The sequence below is a fragment of the Sparus aurata genome, chromosome 17, assembly GCF_900880675.1.
Source record: "Sparus aurata chromosome 17, fSpaAur1.1, whole genome shotgun sequence".
Lineage (NCBI taxonomy): Eukaryota > Metazoa > Chordata > Actinopteri > Spariformes > Sparidae > Sparus > Sparus aurata.
In genome coordinates this window covers 30,365,119-30,378,574 of record NC_044203.1, presented here as the reverse complement: position 1 = coordinate 30,378,574, position 13,456 = coordinate 30,365,119, and the positions used below count along the sequence as shown (strand labels likewise).

The following is a 13,456-nucleotide window of genomic DNA, read 5'->3' as shown; positions in this document are numbered from 1 at the left end:
CCTGAGACAGTGAATGACATCCCACCACACCACGTTTCCTTAATTCTACTGTAATTGGAAGCTTAATGTAAAATCTCATTTAGTCACACTGGCTGGGATACTCACAGAGGCAGGTGGGTTTAGGCGCGTCCCACTTGCCCAGTTTAGTGCAATGGCTGATGTTTCTGCCCTCCAGGATGAAGCCGGCATGGCAGCTGTAATGGAGCACCGTCCCTTCGACCGGCGGCCCGGGTGGCTTCACAGTCACACGGCCGTTCTCCAGGGAAGTCCAGACCCGCGGGCACAGCAGCACTTTGAAAACAGAGGAGAGGGAGACAGAGAAGGAGACAAAGACACAGTTAGAAAAAGGTATTATCATCATAAACGGGGAATTTAGTTGCAGTCACACAAACATTTCTAAAAGGAAAAATGCGCTTCAGATGAGGAAATAATGTTCTTGGTTGTCAAAACCAGCGCAGGTTAGCTTGATAGTTCACTTTATGGGCCGCTGAGTGCAACTGACCAAGCTGTGAAGGCAACATTGACTTGTTGACTTGTAACGCTTTTATGGTACACATGTTGACATGTTGCTTATTTATAGCCCACATTCAGCAGAGCAAACAGGGCAACATTAGCATTCATTTGGGGTTCGGTTTCATGGCACACGATGAATGTAAGTCCAATATTCACCTTCTTTTAGCTCTGTTTTTGGTCTCCACCAACCCTGAGGGTAATGTCTGTTTTATTTTGCTTCTAAATGCATCGGCTTAGGAAGGCTAGTCTTGCTGCTGACCAGTCACTTACAAGACCAGCATATGTTGTGTTTTGGTGCTGGTCTATGCTGTTTTACTTAGCAGGGTTCTCAGTTATCCAGGTCATGTTAAGTCCAAGTCCTGTATCGTAGGCAACTGAATGTTTCAGTTTCTGTAAGACGTTTAACTTCTCATCCAAGAGGCTTCTTCACTTCTAACTAACTAAACTAAAACTAGTCTACAGCCATGCTAGCAGCTCTGCAAGACTCTACTACTTCTTTGGCACAGTGGTGCTTTAAGCTAAATGCTAATGCGGCAAGCTAACACACTCACAGTGTCAATGTTAATGTGCTGATAGTATGTTTACCATGTTTACTTTAGTTAAGCTCATTAGCATTTGCTAACTATTGTTATTTTTCCAGGTATTTGTCATTAAACTTCACAGATTAAAGATTAGCGCCGTGAGCAAAGCGATCACAAACTCCTGCCACAGATGCAAAGGCAATAGATTACATGGATCTCTTTTGGTTATTGCCGCTGGCTAATTAGAAAACATAGAGCTATTATAGTATAACAATGAGTCAATGATATTCCTCCAACGTGTCTCCTTTATGTGAAAAATCAATATGTAACAAACAGGATACAAATGTTAAAAGCTAATGTGAAAATGTGCTGCTAACATCAGCTGCTGAGGAGATTAGCCTGCTCTCGCTCAAGCAGCTTGACCTCTGTGAAATGTTTGCATATGCTAATATACAATTTACATCCAACAGATGAACACAAATACAAAACAGACACAACTCACATAACACAGATAGTCTCTGCAATGTAACCTCAACTGCCCTGGGAGCTCCTTTGGCCCAGATGAAGACTAGTTTATGTGTTGGTTACCAGCAAGAACCACGTAAGTCCACACAATTGCAACGTTAGCTTGATATGCTACAGCTGCCAAAGAGTTAAGCAATTGTTTTCTTGGTTTGTTCTTGACAAAACAGCCAAGCTCTTGAATATAATTTGTTTAGCTGCCGAGTTTGTTGAATCTCCCCTCCAGCATGTGAGCACATAATAAAACACCAATCTGCACATTGCAGCTTGCGCTCTTACATAAGCCAGAGAAAACACAAAAAAATGAGAGAATGCACTCCTGGGAAAAAAAAAGAAATTCCACTGATGTTAAATGTGAACCGAAAGAACAAAAAACAGAGATATAACAGGGATTTGATTGGATCTCTGGCCTGATTCTCAGTATTTGCAGAGGCGCTGTAGATGTGAGATGAGTAGAAATTACATGCTGCAGAGTCCAATAAGTGCATTTCGGTTTGAAAGCCTATTAAAAGCATGTAGAGGCAATAAAATAACTTTAATACTAATGAATACAGATATCACAAACTACAGCAGTTTGTGGAGGCTACAAGAAAAACATCATCCAGGCACAATACCCAGCATGCATCAGCCCAAACTATTCTCTGTGGAGGGTATCACAGTGCGCAGACAAGAAAAAGCTGATAAGTAATCAATAGGAAACAGCAAAATAAATCCATTCATAGACCAGAATACAACAAAACAAAGTACCTGTACAGTAAGAGAAGGATTTCACTGAAATAATCCCAACTACTAGAAATCTAGTGAGTGAACCTTTGAGTTGAGGTTATTTTGCCTCCTTCTCTCCTTAACATCCTCTAAATTCTAATTGTTTTTAATTTTGGAACAACAGCAATTGTTTAAAGCTGTTATATTTGATTTTTGTATCACAGCATATATCAAATGACAGTAGGAAAACAATGTGAAAGGTGACGCTCTAACTGAAATATCACCTGAATTCCCCCCCCTGCCCATTATTGTCCATCCGACCCTCAACTTTACTGTTTTGGTTCACTCACACTGATCTCACGGAGCAGTTTTTGGCCGCAGCAGGCGACTATTTAAAGCAAAAAAAAGGCCTTAAAGCTTTGCAATCCCACAGCACACTACCTGTTCAGCAGCAAACGGCAGACAGACAAAGTTAATGAGTAGCTAGAAAGCGCTAAAGAGCAAGATCAAAAATAAATCAAAGTTAATGTTGGATTTATGCTGCCAGCTGGACGGCAACACGACTTCAAATAAATAAAAATGTGTCTCCGTAACTGCTGGATGTGTAAATATGCAGCAGTTTGCTAACGAGCTCACAGCATCGACTTAAAAATGAGGAGATGTCACAATCTGAAAGAATTGTTCACAATCTGAAAAGTGAATCTGATATCGCCGTGTTGGTGTGACAACATCGTAACTAATGTTGCTCCTGACCAGTCTCGCTGTTATGATGTCATAGTGTTGTCATAGCGACTCGTGTTGGTGTTGCTCAACTTAAACGTTACCATTTCAGGGCATTTAGCAGACGCCTTTGTCCAAAGCGACTCACAGTAATTCCTACATTCACGCAAGGTGCCAACCAGCACATCAGGAGACAGTTTGTGGTTCTGTATCTTGCCCTAAGGACACTTTGGCATGCAGACCAGGGGAATCGAACCAACCACCTTCTGATAACAAGACAGTGGCTCTACCTCTGAGTCACAGCCGCCCATACATTATATAGCTTCTGTTGCGAGGGGGCTCTCTGTCAAAACAAAACAAAAGATGTTTGTGGAGCGTGGAGGACCGGGCGGACCGCGGGGGTGAAGAGTCGCAGCTCGGCTGTTTACAGTCCGGATTAGAGCCAGACTCTCTGGAGAAGAAACACCTGGAGTTACTTGAAATTCTGCTCTGATCTGGAAGTGTTTACCAAGGGGAGGATTACTTTTAAACTTTCGGGATTAAAAACTGGATTTATCTTCACTCCTGACTGCAACAACGATCCGCAGAGGTGACCTCCATTCTCAGCTGTTTGTGTGCTGTAGTGCTGACTGCCGACTGCAGCTGGAGGGGAAATGTTCTCTACCTCATGAACAACATCGCAGACAGGAGAGGGGGAAAAAGAAGACAGAGAAGCTGCTGAATTCACCGGTGATTGCCCTGAATTTAACCACACGCTGGGCGTGTGTGCCGCTGCTCGCCAACGTTAGCTCACGGCTAGTGAACAGTAAAGTAAACTGGCTGCTCGGGGCAGATAAACACTGCACGAGTGATGCAAATAAACACAAATGTTCCTGCTGTCAAACTCACTCAACGAGTTACTTATTTGATTAAACTCGTGGAGTTTTAACACTGTTGGAAACATTTGGGATAATAATACTAGTAACTTTATTTATATAGCACCTTTAAAAACAGAGTTAAAGTGCTTTAGACGCATCACATCAACAGAGAATCACAAAAAAGGAAGTGATTGTGGTGGTTATCACTAACATACATATAAACAGGGCTCAGTGTAACACAGGGAAATTAAATAAGTATAATCGTGATAATAAAACGAAGCTAAAATCATCTAAAGCTGCTGTTAAAAGCAGCTTTTTATAAGTATGTTTTAAAACGGGGCACTGATTCAGCACGCCTGTTAATGTAACTACACAACTCGACAAAATATATGACAAAGTTCTAGACAAGTTAATGCAGAATTAATACATATAATATTAACAAAAAGCAAAGTTTTAATGCTGTTATGGCTGAATGGGTTTAGTACAGGACTTAGTTGGGTGTTTAGGAAACCGATATGCTTGGATAGGTTTAAGAAAAGGAGCTTGTGGTTAAACTGGAACCTTTCACAACGTCAGCCACACGTTAGAAAGGATCGTTTCTCCAGTGTCGGTCTTTTTCCTCCACAGAAACGCGATTGGTCAGTCGCAGTGATGGTCCTTGAACAACATGCATCATATACGAATATGCCCAAAAGCTTTGGTTTGATTTCATGTGAGCTTCATTTAGGATTTTCACATTAGTCATATAGGCCTCCATTCCCAGATCTTAAAAAGAGAGTGAGAGTGAAGGTTGCACAGTACTTCACACTTTCCTCTGTGTGTAGTGTAAACGAGGAGGGGCGGAAATGCGCTGTCAAAACAAACCGAGGTTTCATCTTACTGGAGCTGTGACTTTATTTTGATGTTGATTAACCAGACAGAACACGTAACTGATTATTATACGCCAAGAGCTGCCTGGAAAGGGGACATTTGTGATGAGATGAGGACAGTGTGGAGGATGAGAATTAGACCAGAAGGGACTTACAACATCTGCTGTGCTGCGCTATGTCCGTCCATGTGCCGTTGGGTAAACATTTCCTGACCTTGGGTCCAACGATCACCCGGTTTCCCCTGCAGATGTACTCGATCTCGTAATCCACGGGCAGGATCTGCACACTGCGGATCTGGAAGAGACACACGGACACAGAGACAGTCAGTAAAATGAGATTGATGCTCTCTTCTAGCAGTGTTTCCATCTTCCATCTCAGTGCAGTCATGTCTGGTACCATATGGCCGTGACAATAAAGCCCTAACAGGAAGAACGTTTTATGGCTATGCGGTCTGGATTGATGTTCCGTCACGCTCTGAATTACACCGTCTCTCGTCTTTCATGTTGCGCGCGTGCTTGCATGTGACTCGCAATCAGATTCCACACATTTGAGGGGCGTAGTTTCAGAGGTTTTGCTTTAATCTTACACTTTGAAACTGCTTCGATCCGCCTCCCGATTTGAGTTTTCTTGCTGCAGTATAGGATTAAATGCAATCTTGTGAGCTTTAAAGTCGCCCTCCCTTGAAATTTCGCTTTGTGACCTCCAGTGTGGAGGATGATGTTTGTGCAGAGTTTGACAAGGTAACGCACACCAAGGTCGTTGCTGAGGTGCCGATCACTGACAGCAGACTAAAGAGAGAAGGAAAGTGTTGCACACTCTGGCTCCATGTGAAGTTTTCTTTCATCGCCTCACTGAATCACAGGCACTCATGCTATAGAGGCCGCTCCCTGGTAACACACATGCAAGTGATCAGATAATCAACCTCCAACACTGGGCGGGGAAACGGGCAATAAATCAGGAAGTCCACTGTGACGAAAAGATCTTAAAGGACGCGGCCAATCAAACTGTTTCTAGATAAAAAGAAGAATGTCTTACATCTTTTGCAAGAATTCAAACTCAAAAGTCAAACATAAGCTACATATGAACATCATTAACACCTTCGACCAAATATCCAACAAAAAGATGTACCGTATAGAGATTTTTAGAGTTTTTTTAGACTTTGACACCAGATGATCGTCTGCACCAAACCTGTCCACCCTGAGACTTCATTTGAGGTTTTCCATGCACTGATGCAACTTCCTCCTCCATCGTTACATCATTAGCAAATATCACTACCATCATTATCATCGTCTTAAATATCCCACATCATAAGAAGTCATTATCACCAGCTGATTCAAATTAATTTCATGTCACCACCTTTCTTCCTCGGCCTGACAAACTGTTTTCTATTTTCAGTTCGGTTCGGAGGAAATGACACGACAGTTAGCAGAAAGAGTGTTAGCTCCTTAATATTTCCAATTCTGCCTTTTCTCTATTTAGAGAAATCTCAACGCCAGCTGTGTTTGAGCTGTGCTTCGTTTGGCGAGTGTGATTACGTTCTGTGATTAAGATGCGGCGCAGTAACGTCATTCTCTACCTGTTCTTGTGTCAGGCCTCTGTAGCGGATCCCCCCATCCCTGGGAGGCCGGATGATGGCACAGCCTGAGGAGAAAGAGAAGAGGAAGAAAAATGAAGGACGACCAGGGCAGAGAGGGAAAACTCTGCCCCCAGATAATGTAGATGCATTACGGCAACGTGATCTATTGTCGGTTCTATAGCTTCCTCGCTGCGCAAATTACAGCGCTTCATTCGGGTCACTTAGGAATCTCTGCGGAGTTTCTTCTGTCCATTAAAGCATATTATAAACACACACACACAGAGCAAACACGCCGACACACTCCCGCACACACACACACAAACAAATTACCTCCAGTTGATGAATTATGTATGGGCACGACAAGGGATGGAAGAGCATAGAGAACAATCAGAAACAATAGCCGTGCCATCGCTGGATCTGAAAGAGAAAGAAGAGAGAGGTTTTAGAGGGAAAGTGGGGAAGTGTGACAGAGAGATTGAGGGGTTTGGGGGGGGGGGGAAGACAGAAGAGGAAACACGAGAGGCAAAAATAAAATATTACTGAGGAAACATTCTTACAGTATTAATGCTACACGCTACAGTCTTCAGATACAGTCATTTTCAGTCCACTGCAGCCTGTCCTTCTAACAGGGATGCATCAACTTTTTGGCAAAAAAAAAAAAAAAAGCCTTCGTTTCAGCCCGCCTGACTGTGCACGGAGAGGATGAGCCGCAAGATGAGTCCACTTTCCTCTCCCTGCTTCTATTTGTATTTACAGTGCAGACAGCCCATGCTCAGCTGAGAGCCAGCTTGGCTTAATTTCAAAGGCCCTGTATACAAGGTTTCAGCTGAGGTTTTTGATGGCTGATATATATATATTTTTTTTTTTTCACGAAGTGGCTGCCCATGGAAACGTTTCACACCACGGCACCACTCAATAGGCTTTGGAGTGTTCTTCATGTGAGGGTGGAAAGGTATCTGGGACAGCTTGTAAAAAACGCTGGTAACAGAAGCTGAAAGGTGTTTTTTTTTAGGTGTGTTGAAAGCTTTTTTTTTCAGGCACAATGACCGAACCCCGCCTATTCACTGGCAGCGAAGCTCTGGGCCAAGTTAGAAAGACGACCGATTTAGCATTGCACTCCCGTAACCTTGTCAGAGTCACGACGGACAGTCTTATTTTTTCATAAGATTCAAATCGATGCCGCAGGGGGTGTCCCGGTAGCTCACCTGGTAGAGCATGCCTGAGTCGGAGTTCGATTCTGACTTGCTGCTCTTTGTTGCAGGTCATCGCCTCGCCCTCTATCCCCTTTTATGTCTTATCTCTGGCTATATTATATATAAAAATGCACAAAAACGCCTATCCATGAAGCAGAATCAGATACATTGTCTTTATAATTCCACGCATTCTTTTCTGTGTCAAAAACCTAGCGCCTACGTTGCCCACAATGCAACACGTCTGCACAGTTTCGTGGGAGTTTTGGGCGTGTCACTTTGTCAGATTTAATGCTGATTGCAACCAACTGAACACGCCTCGCCTGACCCTCTCCTACGATGGCGCCTGAGAAGACAAAATGTTTGGAGCCCAGAATATTTTGTCCACTCTGGGCTACTGTAGAAACATGGCAGTGCAGACTACATGGAAGCCCTGGGGGCAGCTGGGTTGGATTTATTTTGTGTGATGAATTCGTATCTGTCAGTATTTTGCTGTTTTTTGTCACGAGTATGTTAGACGTCAAAAACAGCAACGTCATTTTGAACAGAACGAGGTTGATTTTTCTGAGCTTTAGCACCGCGACCGAAGGCATCAACCGATCGTGAAGGGCAGAACAGACATGACATGTCACAACTCATTATGTTTGTTGTCACACTGTATTATATGAGGAAGGACACGTAATTTTAAAGACAGCGTGACGAAGGTGACTTGGTTTGCTCCCTGCTCAGACCAACAGGGAGATGAAGCTGTTACATCCACCTGAGATCTCTTCAAATCCACCAGACTGCTTTGGTGAAGACAGAACATGGGAGCTGCTGTGGAGTTTGTAACTCTGGTGTTTCAGCATGTTGATACCTCAGAATGGACCTGACTGGAGACCCGGGACAGTCAGCTAGGATGAACTCTGTGAATGCGACCTCTACCGAGCGAGTTCAGGGGTGCAGGATTCAGCTCAGAGACCCTAACCCTAACCCTCGGCCTGGAGCCAGTGTTAATATACCAGGGTGCAGTTTATATATTGGAGCAGAGTATCACAGTCAGCTATTTTTGCATTTTCGTCAGTTTTTCATCACGTCCCTGTTGTGTAAAGGCCTTAAAGTTATGATTGGTAGATTATAACCACAATTTGACGGTGGCTTCAAAAACATAGCGGGCTGCAAGCTATCCTTGGCTGTAGCTAGGTACCGTGAGCTAAGTAGCTCGTGGCTCAGTTAGCCGTGGAGCCAGCGGCCCTACAGTTGCTGTCTGGACCGGAACCTCGGGTCCCAGGGGGAGTTGCTGTGGGTGACACGGCCCAGTTCAACTAGATTCGTCTGCCTGACGTGAGATTGGACACGGACTGAGAGACACTGACTGAGATTAGTTTGACAACACAGGATGCAGTACGAGGTGATTGTCGGCAGGACGGACCGATTTCACAGCAGCACAGGTGAGAACAATAACTTTACCGATGGCTCCATTCTATTAAGTGTCCCGGTAAGTCATGCCGGTGAGGGAGCATGCACAATACCACAGCACTGGAAGTGGCTCACCTAAATGGAATGCAGCCATCACTAATGTTATAAATTCCACAGTGGATTGCGCACACTTTTTGAAGGGCAGGGGCGAAAAGAGGGGCACTTTAGCGCGCGTTTTGGCTCCCAAGAGGACACTTTAGCGCGCGTTTTGGCTCCCAAGAGGACACTTTAGCGCGCGTTTTGGCTCCCAAGAGGGCACTTTAGCGTGCGTTTTGGCTCCCAAGAGGGCAGTTTATCATGTTTTAACCAGCCAAGGGGGCAGTTTAGTGTGTTTTGCCAACCAAGAGGGCACTTTGGCATGCTTTTTTGGCTCTCAGGAGGGCACTTTAGCGTGCGTTTTGGCTCTCAGGAGGGCACTTTAGCGTGCGTTTTGGCTCTCAGGAGGGCACTTTAGCGCGCGTTTTTCAACAAATGGGCCACGAGGGGGGGCGACTGCCCCCTGCCCCCCCCCCCTTGTGCACATCACTGAAATTCCACCTGTGCTTTTCCAGCACCGCCAAGTCAAAATGTCTGCCGTGAGAAGGGTCTACTGACGGCAGGCGGGGACGGGAGCAGCTTAAAAAAGAGTGTAGAGCTGGAATATTTTTCACATCTTACTGTGAATCGAGGATTTATTTGAAACAAACCAGGGGCGGATGTGGGAAGACAAACCAAGACTGTTTTATTTGATTCATCTCGGGTTGGAATTAGTCGTTTTTGCAATGAGTTAACGAGGTAATTCAGCTAGTCTTTGATAAAAGAGAAACTTGAATTCAGACGGTGTACGGTTTCATTTTCCTGTTATTTAGGTAAACAGCAGTGAGAGTATTTCATTTCTTGACATTAGGAGAGTTTATTTTCTTCATTTACTATGCTAACAGCTGCGGGGGCTGTCGGACAATCGCCTCAGGTACAAAGTGGTGTTACAAGACAGGACAGGCCAGGGCTAGCTTGTTAGCATGCTAACTGCTGCACCATTTCTTTGAGGAAGTGACGAAATAAAGTGTTCACAGTCTGCATTGTCTGGCTGAGAATTGTATACATTTTAAGCGCCTAAATACATCTGAAATGATTCAGTTATGCAAGACAGCCAAAACACATTTTTTTTAAAAGGTGCTGTTTAATTCTTGACATCAACTCGCGTTTCAGGTAACGTGCAAGAAACAACGTTCCACCTTAAAAGATGCAGGTGGTCTTTGTGTCCCAGTTCATAGCTAGATAACATCTATTAACAGTGAATAGGCAGCAAAACATCCTCTCAATTCTTGGGACATCAAAAAAAACAAACACTCGCAATCTTCAGTCGCGACCGACGCTGACTCGAGTGACATCACTTGAGGCACTTCAGCCCAGTGGAGCCACAGAGGGGCTTCGTACCGACCTGCGAACAGACTTTTGCTGCCTAAACTCTGAGGAGTTCCCGCATAAATAGTAATTCTACTTACAGATACTCCATCTGCCTCGCAAGAATGGTGAGTTGCGAAACAAGCGGCCACTTGTCCGTCACACTGACTGCCTAATGTGCAGATTTCATGAGTACAGAATGAGTGTGCTGTGCTAACCAGCAAAAAAGTCAAAAGACCCTTGAGTCCCGCGAGCCACAGTGCCTGGAGTGCCGGGAGGAAGGGAAACACACACACACACACACACACACACACACACACACACATACAACTGACTGTATCAATGATAAACACACTATATATAGCTGCTCATTTGCAGTTTTGAATAATAAATGTTGCTTTATGAGGCTGTCACACAAACATAAACACATCCAAACATACATACACTCCCACAGTTAACAAGGCGGCAAAGGGGGTGGAGGGAGGGTGTGTGTGTGTGTGTGGCGAAGTGGGTGGGTGGGTGGTGTGTGTGTGTGTGTGTGTGTGTGTATGTGTGTGTGTGGAGGGGGGGGGGGGGGGGATAACAAAAGCAAAGCACCACAGTGAGGGAGACAGATGGCAGCGAGGCTTCTCGCTCGCTGAAGACAGAGACAAACTCCACTGGATAGTTCATTAGCATTATCCAGTGTATTTTTAGAGTTCACTGACAAGAAGCATGCAGGAGGTAGACACCACTAGAGAGAGAGCGTGTGTGTGTGTGTGTGTGTGTGTGTGTGTGTGTGTGTTGGCAGTGTACAGTGTGTTCTTGTGTCCTGTGTGGGAAAGAGGGAGGGAGGGAGGAGGAGGGCGGAGGGTGGAGGGTGGAGGGGAGAGAAAACAGGGAGCAAGAAGGACAGCCCAGCAGGAGTCATTAATATCTGCGATCACACACTGAGCCGGATAAAAGCAAAGTGTGTGTGTGAGTGTAGCACAGACTAAAAAAACCAGCACAGAGCCAGCTAACTCCATCAGCTGCTGTGGCTGCAGTAGCACGGAGCAGACAGTGGGGGGAGCGGGGGGAGAGGGGAGGGGAAGGGAAGGGAAGGGAGAGGAGGGAGGGGGGGGGGCGCCAACCAGCCTCAAGCTTTAAATGCAATTAAGCTTGAGCAGCACGGACACGGGCAGCGCCTTCACAGCTCCAGAAACGATGCGGCCCACAGACACTGCTTCCACCTCTAATGTCACTGATGCACACACTGCTCAGCTTCCTCCTCTCTCTCTCTCTGCGTGCGTGTGTGTGTGTGTGTGTGTGTGTGTGAATAATGCCGGAAGCTGCAGTGGAAAGGGATGATCCGGTGCGTTTCAGCACCAAAGACAGCGCCACACGAGCCTGTAGTCGTGGTTATACTCTCACGGTCCACACCAACACACACACACACACACACACACACACTGATGCTGTTATTTCGTGCATGGCTGAGCATGAACTGTTGAGACGTGAGGGTCACAGCGAGGCTGCCACCAACCGTATGCTGCCGGTATAGTTACTTGTCGGCTGTTGACGAGGGGAATCCGCGATGGCCTGTTAAGGAAGGCCGGAGCGCATTAACGAGAGCCCCGTGTCGTCCTCGTGTGAGCGGATCTAGAATTAAAAAAAATGTCACCTGCTCACACTGTCACACACACACACACCAGAAAAGGTCCTACTGATATAAAAAAGCGTGTCTGTGCAGGTAAATGCAGACAGGACGCGGGTGCCTTCTCTCTCTCTCTCTCTCTATCTGTCTCTCCATCCTGCAAGAACTCAAAACAAATCTGGCCTGTGCACATCGAGAATGTACTGTATGGCCTTTGCATACGAAATGAGGAGGCACCAATCTGGCACCTGTCTACATTATCTACACGGCGAACGGAGCGTTTTTATTTTGTATTTTCCTGGACAGATGTACGGCTGACATCGCGACCCACAGTCATAGTAGCATCGAGCTTCCCCCCCCTCTCTCTCTCCTCTGAAGCAAAAGCTGTAGCAGGTGTACTTACTATTAGTTCCGATGCGCTCAGTCAAGATAACAGTGCGTCCTCCGGATGGGACCCGCCAGAGAAAGAAGAGGGGGGAAAAAGCCCCGGCGTCGTATTATTTGGTAGAAATATGCATCGTTTCGGCGCTGCTGCTGCTGCTGCTGTTGTTGTTATCTTATTTATGGCTATAATAATATGGCTATCAAAAATTGTGCAAGCTGCTCCGTTCGTAAACAGACTGTTAGAAAAAAGGAAAAAAAAAGAGAAGCGAGGCGGATCTTTAATCGGGGTTTTTCCTCCGCGTATTGCAGTTACGCACGGCAAAGGTAGGAAACGACAGAGCACCCATACAAAAAAATATACATGCACTATATACAAACGCGTCCCCAGAAACGACGAAACACCGATTCACCACACTCCCCTCCTTTTTTTTTTTTCTTTTTTTTCCCTCTCCCCCTCTACGATCTTGAGCTAATACACGACGTCATGATGGAGACGCACCGTGCGTAACAGTCTCTCTCTCACGCATTTATCTGGGATTTTTTTTTCTCTCTCTCTCCTCCCGCCCTCCCTTCATTCCTTCCTTCCCAGAGATGAAACACGCTAAGGTTCGGGCCCACAAAAGCAAAAAATAAATATCATGATGAATCTTACGAGGAGGATCTGGGTTTATGATAAGCTCGCGGATTTATCCCACCGTGTATAATTATAACACGGCAGGAGGACTAGACACGGATGGAGGTGCAGATATGGCGCTGTGGTATTAACAGTGACTACTTTGTTAAGCCTGTTTCCTCAAAGCCCTTTGGAGTTAAGTCAACGAAGCAGCAGTCAGTCATTTCTACAACACTGGTCACCTATTAAATCAAAGCCCGCAGACTCCCTCTGATCCCCTTTTGTGTCTTTCCCACCATTCTCCGCTCCTCCTCTGCCATCTATTCTGAGATCAGCACCCTGCTTCATATTTATATATCTGCTGAATAATTGAAGGAAGGCTGGGGAAGACATAACCTCTCCCTCTGCCTCTCACCATCCCTTCCCCCCCCGCCCCGCTGTATCTGTAAAAACAGGAGTTCCACATCCCACCTCTGCCTCTTTACATCAAATCCTACATGGGTACCACATGAAATATGACAAGACGGGAA

At 45.5% G+C, this 13,456-nt stretch overlaps 1 protein-coding gene across 2 annotated transcripts in view; it reads right to left on the bottom strand.

Annotated features, from left to right (window-relative positions):
• Positions 1-12,824, bottom strand: part of gabbr1a (gamma-aminobutyric acid (GABA) B receptor, 1a) — a 91,621-nt gene extending 78,797 nt beyond the window's left edge. The window contains exons 1-5 of one of the 2 annotated variants that reach the window (XM_030395073.1): positions 12,333-12,824; positions 6,614-6,700; positions 6,284-6,348; positions 4,863-5,001; positions 106-291 (exon numbers count right to left, since the gene is read on the bottom strand). In XM_030395073.1, coding sequence (XP_030250933.1) covers positions 106-291; positions 4,863-5,001; positions 6,284-6,348; positions 6,614-6,692 — 469 coding nt within the window. In that variant the 5' untranslated portion in view covers positions 6,693-6,700; positions 12,333-12,824. Of the gene's footprint in view, positions 1-105; positions 292-4,862; positions 5,002-6,283; positions 6,349-6,613; positions 6,701-6,840; positions 6,960-12,332 lie in introns of those variants that run through there. The other variant, XM_030395074.1, reaches the window with a different exon arrangement.
• Positions 12,825-13,456: the final 632 nt, after the last annotated feature.